This window comes from Gossypium hirsutum, chromosome A12 (assembly GCF_007990345.1).
Source record: "Gossypium hirsutum isolate 1008001.06 chromosome A12, Gossypium_hirsutum_v2.1, whole genome shotgun sequence".
NCBI classification, from domain to species: domain Eukaryota; kingdom Viridiplantae; phylum Streptophyta; class Magnoliopsida; order Malvales; family Malvaceae; genus Gossypium; species Gossypium hirsutum.
In genome coordinates, this window is record NC_053435.1 from 104,234,518 (window position 1) to 104,251,886 (window position 17,369).

General features: G+C 31.5%; 3 protein-coding genes across 4 annotated transcripts; all 3 read left to right on the forward strand.

The window, feature by feature from the left end:
• The first annotated feature begins 1,841 nt into the window (after window positions 1-1,841).
• On the forward strand, window positions 1,842-3,811 carry LOC107936378 (general transcription and DNA repair factor IIH subunit TFB5). Of its 2 annotated transcripts, none has more exons than XM_016869097.2 (3): window positions 1,842-1,995; window positions 2,797-2,858; window positions 3,417-3,811. In XM_016869097.2, exons 2-3 carry the CDS (start codon window positions 2,824-2,826, stop codon window positions 3,592-3,594), a joined length of 213 nt encoding a protein of 70 aa, XP_016724586.1. In that variant the 5' UTR covers window positions 1,842-1,995; window positions 2,797-2,823; the 3' UTR covers window positions 3,595-3,811. The 2 variants fall into 2 exon arrangements, with proteins under 2 accessions (XP_016724586.1, XP_016724587.1); XM_016869098.2 differs by having other exon boundaries at window positions 1,854-1,995; window positions 2,794-2,858.
• A 2,406-nt stretch (window positions 3,812-6,217) lies between these two features.
• Window positions 6,218-9,098, forward strand: LOC107936380 (ATP-dependent Clp protease proteolytic subunit-related protein 2, chloroplastic). Its single transcript, XM_016869100.2, has 9 exons — window positions 6,218-6,413; window positions 6,512-6,555; window positions 6,654-6,726; window positions 7,197-7,317; window positions 7,608-7,745; window positions 7,852-7,968; window positions 8,334-8,402; window positions 8,490-8,585; window positions 8,837-9,098. The coding sequence occupies exons 1-9, from the start codon at window positions 6,370-6,372 to the stop codon at window positions 8,972-8,974; spliced, it is 840 nt and encodes a 279-aa protein (XP_016724589.1). The 5' UTR covers window positions 6,218-6,369; the 3' UTR covers window positions 8,975-9,098.
• Window positions 9,099-15,124: 6,026 nt separating this feature from the next.
• Window positions 15,125-16,820, forward strand: LOC107936413 (AT-hook motif nuclear-localized protein 26). Its single transcript, XM_016869137.2, has one exon. The coding sequence runs from the start codon at window positions 15,605-15,607 to the stop codon at window positions 16,526-16,528; it is 924 nt and encodes a 307-aa protein (XP_016724626.2). The 5' UTR covers window positions 15,125-15,604; the 3' UTR covers window positions 16,529-16,820.
• Window positions 16,821-17,369: the final 549 nt, after the last annotated feature.

Consider the following 17,369-nt stretch of genomic DNA (forward strand, 5'->3'; position numbering starts at 1 on the left):
TCAAAGTTCCTGAAGCAAACCAAAGTAACATCTATTCCCCTGCTCTTCGAAATCGGGATAGAAGAAAGATGCAACCATGGATGTGGGTCATTTTAACTTCTTTTTGGTTGTTTTTGTTTTGCTAAATAAACAATGGGTGAAATCACCAACTACACATTCTACTATCACACAAATCAAGATGTGAAAGTGGTGGACAGCAAGACGTGGAGTCATTCAACAGTTTCAACATAAAAATATAATAGTTCTTTTTTCATATTAAAACTTTTTATGATATGGGTTTAGAAGCAAGCAGTCAGGAATGTGGCATGGTTCTAGTGTTAAAACCAACAATTCCATGACAAAAATCATGTCTAAAACATATCTGGTATTGTCTATTACATAGGATAAAAAAAACACCATGATGACTTAAATATATGATTATTATGACACCATGTGTTAAAACACCTTTTTGCAACTTAAGAACAAGCAGTAAACTACCAACTTAAAAGTCTTAAACTCAGCAACATAGGCTAAGATCGGGATATGTTTCAGCTGGTTTAATTTAGCAGCAACCAGCAATGGTATGAAAATTTTGTTACATCACACAAGAAACGAGTATATTCTAATACTACTTTTTATTTTATGCCTAGTCCAGTGGTCTATTTTATTGTTATGCCTCCAAACTCTAACCTAGGGAAAGCATGAAAACCATTAAAAGAACTCACCCCAGGACTTTTTCGTAGAAAACGGTTGATAATTAGAGTGCGCCCCAATCTATGATGCATTAGAATTAGACATTAGCTAAATATTTATGGGTAAATTTTCTTATATTTTGTTTAAAATTATATTTTTATCACTTAATTCTTAAAAGTTACATAATAGTCCTTAAAGTTATCAATTTGTTACATTTTTTTTTATCAAAGTTGCACCTTAATTTAAAGGGTTAATAGCTGAACGTAACACATGTTGGATATCCTCTTTCAATATTTGTTTCATATTCTGTAGTGGGTTATCAAGAACAATCAACTTATTCATCTTACCTCCAAGGGCGAAGCCAGGGGGCGGGCACGGACCCTGGCCCCTCCTAAATTGTAAAATTATTTTTTAGGCCCTTAAATTTTTTTAAAAGTTTTAAATTAGTGAAGATAAAATTACACTTTGACCCCCTAAAATTATAAAAATTCAATTTAATATTTTACAAATTATAAAGATATAAACTATAAAAAATTTAAATTTCATTCCCCTAAAAAATTTTTCTAGCTTCATTCCTGTCTACCTCCTGCCTCCTTAGCTAAGCAATTGCTATCTCTCAAAATATATCGACATTTCATCTCTCAACTCTTATACAATCATTCATGAATTATTCTAACTTCAACTATATTACTAACCGCTGCAAATCCATTGCGCAAGGTATCAATTAGCAGAGCATTATCACTTTCAATCTCTACTTTTCGAAAACCACATGATCAGACTAATTTCAATCCTTCCAACATTACCAGTGCCTCGTTCTGAAAAATGTCTGACATCTCTGTCACTATTTCGAAACCCACCATCCAGCTTCCAATTGGACCTCTTACTACTCCACTAATAACCACCCTCAATGTAATCATCCACATCGATCCATCCATATTAATTTTGACCCATTCAGTACATGGTGCTTGCCAATGTTCCTTCATCATGGACGTGCAAGCCCATTTATCAATATGATCCTTGATTTTTCACGACTTCATCCATACCTCTGCTTTAACAATGAGATAAAAAAAAAAACCTAGCTAATGACATAAGAAAGTAGCCCATTTGTCATAATTACTTGCATAATAAATATAAATATATTGATATATTCAAAAATTGAAATATTAAAACAATAACTTTACGTTCCCCTAATAATAATTCAAATAATAATTATAGCAAAATTAATATAAAAACCACCACTCTGTCTCAACATCGTCTTTCTCTTCCTCTCCTCCTCCCGTCTCTGACCAAAGCCCCCCCTTGCCGACCAGGAAATTAAATAAGGTAATGTTTGAAAACCTAATTTATCTGCTCTTTGCTTCTGCATCACTGCCATATTTGATTCTCTGTCTTAAATACTACTTCTTCTTTTTTACCTCCGTCTCCTCCATTCCTTTTTTTACAAGGTATTGCTTTAGCCGAAATAGCGGACCGTTCTCGCCGCTATTTTCGGTTACACTGCCGATTTTCAGCCGTGATCGACCTCTATTGATGTGAAATTTGTTCACACCGCTATTGGGGTCTTTAGCGTTAGCGGACGGCGCCGCTTCCGCTATTTGGAATCCTTTCCTTCTAGTAAAAACTAGATGTTTTTAAGTAGGAAGTTTGAAGAAGCTTTTAATCTTTTATGTGAAATGGCAGCTAGGATTGTGCCCAACCACACATGCCATATCATAGATTTGGAATTTGCAACTTTAGTTTTGTGCAAACAGCTCTTCTGGATTCGTGAACTAAGCTAGGTGATATGGTAACACAAAATGGGTTTAGGGCTTTTTATTAGATGCCTGAGAAATGTGGTCTCATGGAATTTGATTTTATATGGGTATTTGAAAACTGGGAATTTAGCTTAGGAGAGGCTGAGAGTGTTCTTGATGAGATTATATTATCTTGGAATGCAATTTTATCATGATATCCCAAATATAGGGAATATGGATCAGATACTTCATTTTAATCCCCAATAATTCTGAAATGAAATTCATCATGTATGATGCATCTAAGTAGATGCCTTTCCTTTTCTATTTTAACTAACTTGCATCCATTTGTCTTTCCACTTACTAAGTACTGGTCTGTGTGGCTGTTTAGCAGTTCAGATTTTAAGGTTTCTGCTTCATCATGGTCAACGCGACTAAAGGGCTGTTCGTTTCTTGGTAAGATGGATATTTAATGCTATACGAGTATATTTTGATGTTCAGTGTTCAATTGTTGCTTCTTTATCTCTTTCTCCTCTATTTCTATTTGTTGGTTGGGTCAAGCGTAATCCAGTTTTAAATGGAAACATCAGCTTCATTTTGAAGCTCTAACATCCATCGGAGAACTATAAGAACCATGCTTTCTAAAGCCTTGATTTAGTTCTTGGAATCGTATGATTAATTGGAGCTTCTAAATGGGAGATTAAAACCATCCTGTCTAAAGATATTAGTGTGGTGATTCTATTGTTTGCATGGCATTTGGCATTTGATTAGAATTCATTGATGTCACAGTCGAAGCAACCCGATCGCTTGTCTGTTTAAATGTTTAAAATAGTTGCATACAAATGTCATTTATTTGCATCGTGTTTATGTTATTTTTTCCCATCATAGTCGTGTTTAAGGTATTAATATTTGCTCATATAAATTTTGACAAGCTTGTGTATTCGAAGTTTATCAGGTTATTAGTTCCCCTTCTGCATTATAGCTGAAAGATTCCTGTTCCATTATATTTTGCAGTGACATTCCCATGGCACAGTTTATCGTGAATTTGAATGCATCGCTGCCAGCTGCACATAAGTTTATAATACATGTGCTGGATAGCACGCACTTTTTCGTGCAACCTGATGTCGCCGGAATGATACGAAGTGCCATATCCGAGTTCAGAGACCAGAATTCATACGAGAAGCCAACTTGACTCTTGAACTCAATATCCTTTCTTTAATGGAGCTCATATATGAAAAACCAATAAAGAACAACAAAGAAATTCTAGTGCATGAATATGTGCAATTGCTGGCTTCCTATTTTCATTTTGACTTCAGACCCTGATATAATTGAGGGCTATATTTGGATTTGGATTTGGATTTTGTATTTATTTATATGTTTGGCTATCATTCCAAAGACTTGTTCGAGTATATCATTATCCTTATGCTGAAATATTAGATGATTGTTAACAGGAGTTATTGCAACTACTAACATGTAAGAGGATACTAAATTGGTTCCAAGCAATTTTTTCTTTGAAACTCTATAAAGTTAATTAGTGTATCGTGTTATGATTGTGTTTAAAGTAAACTTGATCGCAGATCTGATGGCATGCTCTGTCGCAAGATTAGGCTTGGTTGGGTAACCATTTTTGAACTTCGGGTCGGTTCGGTTAGATCTGAATTTAATTTAAATAATAAAAATTATTTTTAAAATTAATTTTAAATATATATAAATATTAATATGAAATTAAAAAAATTAAATATTTTATTGTTTTAAAAAAGAAATTTATAATATTTTATATTAAATTAATATAATTTTTGGCTCTGAATTTGATAAATATGTACATTCTGGTATTTGAATTTAAAAAATATAAAAATTTAATGATTTGACACTTTTGAAAAGTATATAAATTATATTATCATTTTATATTTATAACAATTTGTTATATAAATCACACACGCATATATATTATTATAAGGTCTTAGGGTTTCAGCTGACATGGCAACTTAAATTTTTTATATGTAGCATATTTATCCTATCGAAGATGACAACACAATTTATTTGTAAAGTTTTAAAACAATTGGTACCATAAATATGCTTTAAAATACCATTAATTTTTTTAACAAAATTTTTTTACTATACTATTTTAAAAAATCCAAATAATTTTTTAAATAAAAGTTAGAGTGTAAATTTACCATCATACTATAGATAAATATTAAAATTTGCGAATATACTTTGTTTTTATTAATATTTGCCATTATTTTATTTTATTTTAAATGAATAAATTTAACACTCAATTTTTATGTTATTAAACTTTACCATTAAAATTAAAATTTTATTAATTTTTACCACCAATTATCATTTTTTAATTAAATTCTATCGCTCAATATTAAAAAATAATAATAATAAAACTTCTTTCAAATAATTTACTTCAATATTTAATAATAAGTTAATTTATAAAATATAAAAAATAAAAAATTAGCTTAGATTTTTTAAATTAATGAAATAAATATTTGAAAATTAGCATATATAAAGTAAATTTATTTTTTATAAAATAATTGTTTTTATTAATATTGAAGGTTAAATATTAAGATAAAATACAAAAAAAGAAATTTATTAAATTATTTGCAATTTATTTTAAAGTAAAATTGATTAGAGAATTTCAATCAAGTATTAAACGTGGAGACAAAATTCAATCAAATAAACGTAAAAGAGGAAAGTCTCAAAATAGTCACTTTTGTTTACGTCATGTTATATTTTAGTTACTTATGTTTGAAATGTTACACTTTAGTCACTTATGTTAACGTGTTGTAACATTTTAGTCACTGATTAGTTACTTATGTTTGAAATGTTACACTTTAGTCACTTACGTTAACGTGTTGTAACATTTTAGTCACTGAGCTGTTAATAGTCGTTAATAGTGTAACAGTAAGTTGACGTGACATGTTAAATCATCATTTCAAACAAAAATTTTAGGTTAAATTATACAATTAATCTCCATATTTTTTTTGTTTTGAGTAATTTAATTTTTTTTCTTTTATGTTCTTTTGACTTTCCTTTTTTTTTCTTTTTTTTTTCATTCTCTTCTACTTCTTTCTCTGTTTTTCTCCATTCTCCATCTCATTTAATGTAATTTTTTTTTATGTTTTCTATTACTTAAAACTAAATGGGAAGAAGAAAAGAAAAAAAAAATAGATTGTTCAAAAAAATAAAAATATAGGGATAAGTTTTAACAAATGGAAAACATAGAAAAATTAAGTCAAAAGAGATGAAGAAAGGAGGAAAACAAAAGAAAAGGCAGAAGAGAATGAAAAAAAGAAAGAAAAAGGAAGGCTAAAAGAATATAAAAGAAAAAATTAAATTGCTCAAAACGAAAAAATATAGGGACCAATTATATAATTTAGCCTAAAATTTTTTGTTTGAAATGATAATTTAACGTGTCACACTAGCTTATCATTACATTGTTAATAACAATTAACGACTCAGTGACTAAAATGTTACAACACATTAACGGAAGTAACTAAAACGTAACATTTCAAACATAAGTGACTAAAATATAATCTAAGATAAACAAAAGTGACTATTTTGATAGTTTACCAACATATAAAATGTAAACTTTTTATATAGAGTTAAAGTATAATGGTAAATTTATCTTTAATTTATAAGTACAATCATAAATATCATTTAAAATTAAATATAGTGATAATTTTTAATTTCACTTAAAAGAGAGAAAATTTTACACATAAAAATATACTTTTAAAATTAATGATATATATATTTTAAAAATTACAATATATTTTATTAATACATGCAATTAATCCGTGGTATATTTTGTTAGTAGAAGAATATTGTGTGAAGAATGGAGCAAAAACTCTATAATAGTAACGGCACCACCAGATCCTTGCTATATCATCAACCCTCCCTCCCTCAATCTTCTATTTCTTCTTCCTAATAAAACGCTCTTTGGATTCTTCAAACCCCCAAAACAATGGCAATCTCACTTAATACAAATCTTCATCACCCGTCTCTGAGGTTATATTTCTTTTACTGTATAATACATACTTGGTGTATTTCTATACGTATATATATGACGTGGGTATTTTCTATTTTCTTCGTTTATTGTTTTGCAGTTGTGGGACTAAGGTTTACTCTGGTTTGAAGCTTCAATCTCCCTGTATGTTTGCTTTCTTCACTCTGGAGTAACACAATTCCTTTTTTCATATACCCTAAATTTTGAACCTTTTTTTTGGGCTAATTGTTACTATTTTGAAGGTTTGTTTGCAACTGGTAGACCAAACTTGACTGCGGACTTCTATACCAGAGTTAATAAGAGTCTCCAATGCGGGTAACCAGTCTCTACTTTTAACTTATTCTTATTTTTATTAATCGTGTATAATGGCTTGTAATTGGAGATTTGTTCTTATTTATTATGGGACTCTCTAGGGCAACTTTGCAGTTCATAAATTTGAATTTTGGATTTTTACAGTTTGCTTCTTGTAAGTAAAAGTGATATTTGAATTTTGTTTCTGGTTCCAAGGAAACGAAAAAAATTGCATCTTTTTGTGTTTATAATTAATATGTTTGATTTAAAGCTTGCTCCTTTAAGCATATCTGGCATGTGTGATGGCTACTTTGTAGCTGTATGCCTGCCTTGTTCTGATTTTTTACCATGGTTAGTGTTGTATTCTAGTTCCTTATTTTATTTCATGGAAATGGAGCGCTTTATCTAATGTAGTCTCAACTGGATAGTACGCGGCAACTTTATATTCAAGTTTCGAATTAGTTCTTCAAATATCTGCATTTCTTTGTCTGCAGAACGCGAAGCTGCAAAGCAACAAGGTCACGAGTAGGGATGATGCCAATAGGAACTCCAAGAGTTCCCTATAGAGTTCCAGGTGAAGGAACTTGGCAATGGGTTGATTTATGGAATGCACTAGTGAGTAAATTTACCTAATTCTAATTATAAACCGGAGAACTTAGTTTATGGATGCTGTTCAGAGTCTTGTTATGCTGTAGATGATTCGAACGTACCCTTATAATCCTTTGCTGTTTTACTGTTATATGGATATCTTTCAGTTGGAAAAGTGGTTTGATAATCTGTTTCAGCATCTGTCCTAGATTTTCATTGTTGCCTGAATCTGTTGTTTTCATGTGCTCTCAAACAAGCTTTGAATTCTATTATGTGCCTTCTAGAGGCTAATGAAAAACTTTGGAATTTGGATGCAGTATCGAGAGCGCGTTATCTTCATTGGACAACATATAGATGAGGAATTTAGCAACCAAATATTGGCAACGATGTTATACCTTGATAGTATTGATGATAATAAAAGGCTTTATTTTTACATTAATGGCCCTGGCGGGGATGTAAGTTTCTTTTGATTTTTTTAAATGCTTTTGCTGATGTATATATTTAAATTTCTATTTTCTTATCTTTGGTCACTATCTGATATGGACTGGGCGTTGTTTACAGCTTACCCCAAGCTTGGCTATCTATGATACCATGAAAAGCTTGAAGAGTCCTGTCGGCACCCACTGTGTAGGCTATGCCTACAATCTAGCAGGCTTCCTGCTTGCAGCTGGGGAAAAGGTATCACTTCCATCTAAACCTGTAAACTTTGTGGTGTTACTTTTGCGAGTGTAGGCTGTGAATTCTTGTGGCATGATGCATGAAGTTATCCCTCAAAAGTTTTAAAAGTTTTAGACTTTTTTAGCTGTGCTGACCAAATAGTGATTCTTGAATTTTCTTTTATTTTGGTATGGATATAATAATAGCAACAGAAAAAAGCTATCGCCCCTGACCTTATTGGGATTTTGTAATCCATGATCTGTGCATCAAAGCTGTTTCTAGAGCCTACTGTGAAATTTTCTTTTAACGTCTTATGTGAGGCATCTGTTATTTGAAGCTGAAATGGGAAATATGATATAATTGTTTCTTGTTTCCTATACATGAAGGGTAATCGCTTTGCAATGCCTCTTTCAAGAGTTGCTCTACAGTCTCCAGCTGGTGCTGCTCGTGGTCAGGTATGGCTGCATGCTACTGTGGTGAATTATAATAAAATTTTTCGTTGTTATCATTTTGATGATCATAAAATTATTTAATGTCAACAGGCTGATGATATCCGTAATGAAGCCAATGAGCTTCTCAGAATCAGAGATTACCTTTTCACCGAGCTAGCTAAGAATACAGGCCAGCCTGTTGAGAAGGTGATGTTAACAGCTCAATCTCTGAAGTGATTACAATAATGTTCTTCCCTTTTTTTTGGTTTGATTCATTTCAGCATTGCTAGCATCCTTTTTTAACTCCGGGTTCTAAACACAATCACCTAAAATCTCCCTTTTCGAGCTTTCATTCGCTCTCTCGGCTAAAGTTCATTTGTTCTTCTGTTACTTTTCTTGTTCATATGTTCATTATTTTACCTGTTGAAACAGAACTAACAATGAATGTGGACATGCAGGTCAACAAGGATTTAAGTAGGATGAAACGCTTCAATGCTCAAGAAGCTCTTGAATATGGGCTTATTGATCGTATAGTCAGACCACCTCGTATCAAGGCCGATGCACCTCGTAAGGATGCAGGAACGGGCCTTGGTTAGTGTTTATTATTTCCCATAACAAAATGGCTTGATATAGCTGTAATAATATTATGTTTCTCAAATTTATGTGCACGTTTTTGCATAAAGTGTTATATTTGAATGCTTTGAAGTTAATTGATCCTAATGAAGTTTTCCCCAAAGAAAGAGCCAGTCAAGCTCCATTAGGTATTGATAATGGGTCATTTTTTCTCTCATCAGTGCTGCTTTTAATTTCATACTTGGGTCCAATTTAATACCAATTTACAACACAAGTTCAAAATGGGTTGGGTTTATTGTTAGTGCCCAATTCCCCAGAAGTTACAAAGAACCAACAGAAAAGATACTTCAGTTTTGGGGTTTAATCATGATTTTAGTCTCCAACTTAATTCCTCTATTTTAATTTTGCATACTTTGATTTCTAGGTTAAATTCTGCTATTAGATGAAAGTTTTAAAATTTCAGTCCTTATCAAATGATAATTATTAAATTTATTAAGTTTTGTTATTTTAAAATTTTGAGGCGACAAATATATCAATATTTGTGATATCATGTCAACTTACTATTTACATATTACTAAAAAATTTAGTTAACGGATTAATGATTGTCATTTGCATATTAAAATTTTAAAATTTAAAAAGTATAAGGATTTAAAATGATTCAATTTTATTATATGAATTAAATATAAAACCATATGTAGAGTGTAGGTTTAGTAATAACCAACCAAATAAATTTAATTGTCATTATTTAAGTTAAGATTAAAATTTCAAAATTCATGAAACAAAGGACTAAAATTGACTATTTCGAAAAGTACAAGATTAAAATTAATTAAAATAAAGAATAGGGATTAAACTCACTACTTTCGTAAAGTATAAAAATTAATAATAAAATTTAACCATATTTATATAATGTTAGGTTTTAATTGATAACATTGTTAAAAAAAAATAAAATTAACCTGTAAATTTATTACTTCTTGAATATGGTTAATTGAAATTTAAGGGGGGGATGTGTTTGAATGATAACAAGGAAAACAAAAAAAAAAACTTTAGCTCATCATATTAATAGGAAAAATATAATTTTTGTATCATAATATTAATTAGGAGTGACTAACAATATCATAAAAATAGAATTAAATTATGTTAATTTAGGGAATTAAGTTTCAAATTTTAGTTTTGATACTTCTTTCCGGTTAATGTAATTCTAGTATTTGTCTTTAGAATAAAAAAAAAGAAAGAAAAAGAAAAACCCAGCAAATAGCATCACGCTTTTGCAACATGATTAACTACGACATGATAATTGCAGGAAAAAAGGTCTTATATCATTCGCACATACATTAATTAGTATAATAATAATTAACAAATTCATGCAACTTTTGAAGGATTCCAATATGGATGGCCATCAATAATAAGTCCAAGTTCATACATGAATAATTCAACATCAAGGGGAAATTGTTGGTTGAAATAAAATGTTAAATTTATTTCATTAGCAGCTTGATTAATGATGATGATTAATTAATTAATTTTATGGCCAACAATCAACATGGTTCCACATCGGTTGCCATGGATCAATCACATGGAGGCACCTTGATTTGTCGTTTCCTTAGGCGTTCTAATCTTAAAAAGTCCAATACTCTCTATTGACTTTGACTAAAATCCATAATTAAAAACCCCCCCGACATGTGAAAGCTAATTTGTGTTTAGGGATGGATGCAATGCAACAGCCTTGAACTGGTAAGACATGAGAAAAAAGCAGAAGAAACATGACAACAACAGATTCGAGGCAATGGGGGTGGGGTGCCTTTCACATGGCTTTGTTTTCTTCCTTTCTTAAGCCCTCCTCCAAGATTTTGGTTTCTTAAAAATTATATTTATAATATTAAATTGCTAGTTGATTTGTATAATGAGATAACAACATTGTTAAGATAAGATTGTTTAGTGTGAGTAGCCAATATAGCATTCAAAGTAGTGATAATTTCAAGGTTGTTTCATCATCAGCTTCCAAAACTTTGCTGTCTCAATGGTTTGTGGGCAATGGCATGCTTATGTTGAAGAACCCAACTTCCCATGTTTTTTCACATTAATATGACATTAATATAAAAATATTATATTTTATGAAAGAAGTTACTTTCAAACTTGACCCCTTTTTTGGGGGGTATTTTTTTTAACATTTTATTAGTAAAAGTGACTATATGATTCATATTATTTTCTATCTAAATGAAAAAGGAAAAGGAAATTACTAAATCTTTTTTTATACAATTTATGGTTATTAATATTTATAAGAAATTACCAAATATGAAATTTTTTTCGTATTGATAGTATTATAATTTATATAGTTTCGTACTATCTAAATTAAAGAAAAAGAAAATACAACAATGTACAAAGTCTTTTATCTTATAGATAAACTATAAAAAACTTTTAAATTTGAATTTAATTGAGGATATTAAGGGTGAGTATGGATGGGTGATGAAGTGCGGTGTGTTTTGTTTATTTTTTATCTTACGCTACAATATCTAATCTTACTGTCACCGCTGTTTTTAACCTCAGTTAAATACACTGTCTATCCAAACCTATCGTAAGTTAAATGCTTGAAAAAAATGATATATTTATAGAATGGAGCTAATTATAGGTGCTATAACATATAAAATACCAACCGGTTCACTTTATTAGGCATTCCACGAATTGCCTCTATTCTATAAACTAATCGTCTTTATAAATTTGATATACAAAACTGTATTGAGGGTTTAATTCAGAATCCAATCTTCAACAAATTTGTTTATATATGTCCTATAGAAGCTTGCTTGATTCTCTCAAAGAGCATAAAACATCCTGAAAATGGTGTAAATAATGGAAAAGTGTAGTGTTAGTCTTTTTTCTTTTGTCTTTCAACATCTCGAATCTAACAATTTTCAATCACTTGTGTACATAAATTTCTGATTTCAGCAGTGGGACCTATTTCTCCTTTCTCAGCTAGCATAATTGGAGTTAATTAATATTAAATCTTAATTTATTTCATCCAAATAAGCAGGAATATATCAGAAATTATTTTATGAATATTTTCTATCACATTATTCATGGTCTTTTTATAATTATTTAATGATATTTTAATAATTTTTTTCATGTCTTTAATATATAATTTTGATAATTTTTTAACCCCGAACTCTAAGATTAAGGTTTAAGATTTAGGAGTCGAGTTTGGATTTAAAGTTCAAGGTTAGAGTAAAAAATTATCAAAATTATGTGTCAATGACATAAAAAAATTTACTAAAATATTATAAAATAATTAGAAAGAGATCACGAATGAGTGTAATAAGAATGATTCATAAAATAATCTCGATAAATAAATGAAATGAAATTGTAAACAATTTACAAATTAAAAAAAATAATAATAATACGAGGAATGATAAATTATTTATGAGAAAGGCCAACATTAACTTGATCTCCAAGCATTCCATCAAATTATATCTGTCAATAGATATATTTATATTCGGATGGTAAGCGACTACCACAATCCAAGAGCAAAAAATTGGGGGGAAAAAAATCCAAACACTTTGTTTTGGAGTCATCTGAAAATGAACATTAAACAAATATTAGCATATAACATGATACTGATAATAATGAAATAACAGCTTTTTGTGAATCCTATGTTTACAATTTAAAAAAAAAAATTGCTCTTACATACCGTTATCTTATGTTCCATTAAAGATTTAATTTTCCATAGGCTGAGAAATTCTTTATTTAATGATGATAGTATCAATGATTTCTTTTACTAATTATATTTCAGTTTTCAAACATCATTGGTCTGATAATTAAATTCTAAAGAACCAAAAGGTTTGATTCCCCTCTTTTTTCATACATATCCAATTAATTTGGGGTTTGGCTGCCACCCTTGGATAACATCAAAACTAATCCAAGCTTATGAGGAAAGAGCAAAAGACATTTCAGACAAATTATGATATTTCATTTTAATACATGCTGCTGAGATTTGTCAGGGTCTTGGTTTTCTTTGTATTTAGATGATATTTTTAATATTCGGGTATCTAGATAATATGGGTTATATGTATATCTTCTATCGATGTTGTATTAATAAAAAAATTTAATATATGTTCTCAATGTTAATGTCGAAGTCTCACCCTATGATTTTTTTCCAGATTTGTTCTAATTTTAGTTAGTTATTGAGTTAATCTTGGTGCTACCTTTAGTTGGAGTATTATTTTTTTTCATATATTTTAATTGTTAGTTATAATTGATAAGTGCTAGCCACCCTGATCGCTTGATTGTGATAAAGAGAAGAAAAATTTTGGAAGAAGTTTTACCTTTCTAAAAATTTAGTAATTATTATTTATTTTATATTTAACTATTTTATAGCATCCACTAATGCATGGTTTTGCAAGATAAAGACAACAATGATGTAGCTGTACTAGTTAATTACTACCAGAATTTTAGGGGGGAGGGGTTGGTTTGGTTTGGTTTCTCTGGATTCTTTGTTTTTTTCTTTAAGCTCAGCCGTTGGCCGTAGGCTGGCAGCCTACCAACATTAATTTATAGTAACATGCAAATACCAACAACTTTTCTTTTCTCTCTCTCCGCCTGCATATTGCAAAGTGAGCCATTGCCATTGCCATTGCCTTACGTTGTGCTTCCCTGTCAGCGCCTCCCACGCTCTTTGGTCACTCACTCAGCCCCACCCCCAACACCTCTGGATTATGCCGCCCTTTACTTTACACCTCCATTCCTTCTTTCCTCCCCTATATATATGTAAAATGAGAGAACTCATTAATAAACCTTAACCACTCACATTCTATTACAACTACCTGTTTTTATGGAATTTATCAGTCTCTGAACGTAATATATATATATATGAATGAATGCGACAAGATTTACCATGTGTTTAAGCCCCCCCAAAGATTGGATCTCTAATATTTTTTCCTTTTTAACTTTCTTTTTTATTAGATATAAATAGCATGTGATTGAATATATATAATTTATTTGTGCCAACAGCTCGTTATATACACTCTTTTTCGTGGACAAGCTGTTTTATATTCGTTAATGTTAAAAGAAAATAGAATAAAAGGGAGTGAGAATTAAACCTAATTTTATAAACACCTCCAATAAATAATGAATGCTTTAATGGGGGAGGAGGAACTTTACCAATGTATAGGGTGTACTTACAGGTAACGTAAATATGACTGAGAAGAATAGAATGGAGGACCCCGTACTTAAAAAGATAGGGGGTAGAGACACGTGTCCATTTTAGAATCTATAAAGGATGTGGACCCAACGTTAAATATTGAGCTTAGTTTGCCTTTTGTAGGGTCAAAGTCAGGTGGTGGTGGTCATGTGAAATGTATGAAAAGTGAAACGCTCATACTTTTACCCTCACTCTTAACTTATTTTTTCATTCCAATCATTTCCTTTAAATAAGCAGCTAAACATAATTTAGGAATTACAAATCTATTTACATATATAGCTTCTTTTTCTTTTTAAGAAATTGAAATTTTTGTAGATTAAGTCTTAGTTTCGCAGACAATGCAGGGTACGTGAGTTTGAGTGTACTGAAGCATATTATCTTCCTATTTATGAATTGAGAGAAACTATGAATAATTTTAAGCATTATGTCAGAAAGAACAAATATGAAGAAAAATAAACTAAAACTTTTTGTTATATATATATGATTAACATTAACATATTAGGGTTTTTCTTTTTAACAAAATTTGTATACAAGAAGCTCATGTAATATACCTGATTGGAAAAGAAAATTCAATTCGTAAATTAAGAGAGAGGATAGCAATGCACATTATATTTTTAGGAAGAGAATTTAAATTTAAATATTAAAGATAATATTATTGGAAGAAGAAATTACAGATTCTGAAAAGATATAAAATAAAAACAGAAGATAAACAAAGAAATTTTAATTCTTAGTACCATGAACTTTAAGATGGATATATATATATATATATTTATATTTGCATTTTTTATTTTAAAGAAATATGTCATATGTGAGCTGTGTTATTAATTCAATAAAAAAAATTATGTAAATAATATAGGGTCAATTAACATTAAAATTAAAAATTAAAATTGTAAACCCCTGCTCTCCATCATTGTAATGTAACTTGTAACAGTAATATAGTATATATGATGGAGATGGATTGGAAAATATTTAGTACATTTTAACCAAACCATGTCTACTACATATTTAAACATTGGGAAAGAAAGAGGAGAAGTGGGGACCTCTCACCACTCTCCACCGCCCACCAAAGCCAATCTTTGCCAACTCAATTTATATAACCCTAAACTCCCCATCCTCTCTTTTAATTTCTCTCTAACATCCCAAACTCTTGTGTAAAACCATGATGGAATTCAGCTGAAACCATGGGATGCTGGTGTGCTTCCTACTACTCCATTAAACAACTTCAAAGCTCAAAACCCTGAAAGCAAAGCCAGAAGAAAAAGAAAAGAGCTGTCCAATCCAAGCACTCTGTTCACTGTTGCTATTATATATATTCTCTTTTAGTCTCTTTTGCTTCCACTATCTTCCTTTAATTCTTTTACAAGCTAGCTTTTTATTATTTTCTTTGATGTTTTTGGTCTGGGATTCCTGTTTTTGTATGTAAGTTGAGATCGCTTCGAGATTGTAAAAAACAAAAGTATTATATAGCATGGATCCAGTTTCATCATCACATGGCCTCTCTCTTCCACCTCCATTTCATATGCGAGATTTCAATCTTCACCACCATCCTCAGCTTCAACAGCAAGAAAATCAGTACCATCATCACCAAAACTCTGAAGATGAGCAAAGTGGAAGCAGCAGTGGGGTTAAGAAAAGGGATCGGGACGATATCAACAATAACAACAACAACAACAGCAGCGCCAATAACGAAGGCAAAGAGCTTAGCCTTCAAGGCTATAGTGAAGGAGAGTTCAATCGAAGACCACGAGGCAGGCCCGCTGGATCCAAGAACAAACCTAAGCCACCTATCATCATCAACCGAGACAGTGCCAACGCTTTACGCACGCATGTCATGGAGATAGGGGATGGATGTGACATTGTTGAAAGCGTCGCAACCTTTGCTAGAAGACGTCAGAGGGGAGTTTGCATAATGAGTGGGACTGGGACCGTCACGAATGTGACCCTTAGGCAACCAGCCTCGGCTGGTGCAGTTGTCAACTTACATGGCCGATTTGAGATACTGTCATTGGCGGGATCATTTTTGCCTCCACCTGCACCGCCGGCTGCTACGGGGATAACCATATATTTGGCTGGCGGACAAGGCCAAGTTGTGGGCGGTAGTGTTGTTGGGACACTCACTTGTTCAGGCCCGGTTGTGATTATGGCAGCTTCTTTTAGTAACGCCGCATATGAGCGGCTTCCATTGGAAGAAGAAGATGAAGGACAGCTTCCAGTGCAAGGAGATGGAATTGGATCACCCGCTGCAGTTGGAGGGCAACAACAACAGCCGCAGCAGCAGCAAGCCTTGGCTGAGTCAAATGCGCCTCTTTTTCATGGATTACCACCTAATCTTCTCAATTCTATTCAGTTACCAAGTGAGGCATTTTGGGCTACTGGTCGCCCTCCATTCTAGCTAACAGTTTTCACCACTTAATGATGCGAGTGTTGGTTAATCCCGTTTCACCTTCAGCTATAACAATCAAAGACTACACAAGTTTAATTTGTATAGCTAGGAAATTTGGGTTTGTTGAGCAACATTTTCAGGTTTTAGTTTCTTTTACTGTTACTTTTTCTCTTTTTTTCCTTCCTTTACTGAATTTAATTTGATGAGTAGGTCATATATATACCTGCATGCTGATTGAATGACAGTAAGTTCGTAGTTTGATTTCATGAGAATAAGAAGAAGAAAGGGACAGCTTCCAAAATACTATAGGTTACTTACAGTACTGCTTTTTCAATATATTTTTCTTGCTGCAGCTCCACGAAATTCTCATAATATTTCCCCCATTGAAGGAAGCTGCTATTATATCCATGCATGTCATTTTTGTTGTGTGATTTTACATTTGATTACTTGTTCATATATAGACACAGTTACATACACATACGCAAGTCTCCTCCAGAAAAGGAAGGTTCTTTCTTATACGCAAAAGTAGCTATAATATCTTTTCTCTTGTTAACATTACCTCTTTATGATGATGATGATCACCCATGCATAGGACTAGGAAGGCAGCTAGCGCCTAGCAATAAGTACAAATTAAGTTTCTCTCATTATATTGCTGGTGTGTTTATGTAAAGAGGCATGGGCAGTATTATAGTTTCCAAATGTTTTGTTTCTTGAGAGAGAAAGAAAGATAGTGGATAAGGGAGACATGAAATTATTAGGTGGAGTACTGGTTTACACGTGCATTGCTCTGAACAAGCTCCTTTTCGAGGCAATACCACAAAACACTTGCATAAAAAAGGCCACGACCAAC

Bases quoted from the DNA above. Each gene is read 5' to 3' on its own strand.
- LOC107936413 (XM_016869137.2), top strand. From the start codon at position 15,605: ATGGATCCAGTTTCATCATCACATGGCCTCTCTCTTCCACCTCCATTT.
- LOC107936380 (XM_016869100.2), top strand. From the start codon at position 6,370: ATGGCAATCTCACTTAATACAAATCTTCATCACCCGTCTCTGAG. The intron at 6,556-6,653 runs GTATGTTTGCTT...ACTATTTTGAAG, and splicing joins TTTGAAGCTTCAATCTCCCT to GTTTGTTTGCAACTGGTAGA. The intron at 6,727-7,196 runs GTAACCAGTCTC...CTTTGTCTGCAG, and splicing joins AATAAGAGTCTCCAATGCGG to AACGCGAAGCTGCAAAGCAA.
- LOC107936378 (XM_016869097.2), top strand. From the start codon at position 2,824: ATGGTCAACGCGACTAAAGGGCTGTTCGTTTCTTG. The intron at 2,859-3,416 runs GTAAGATGGATA...TATATTTTGCAG, and splicing joins AAAGGGCTGTTCGTTTCTTG to TGACATTCCCATGGCACAGT.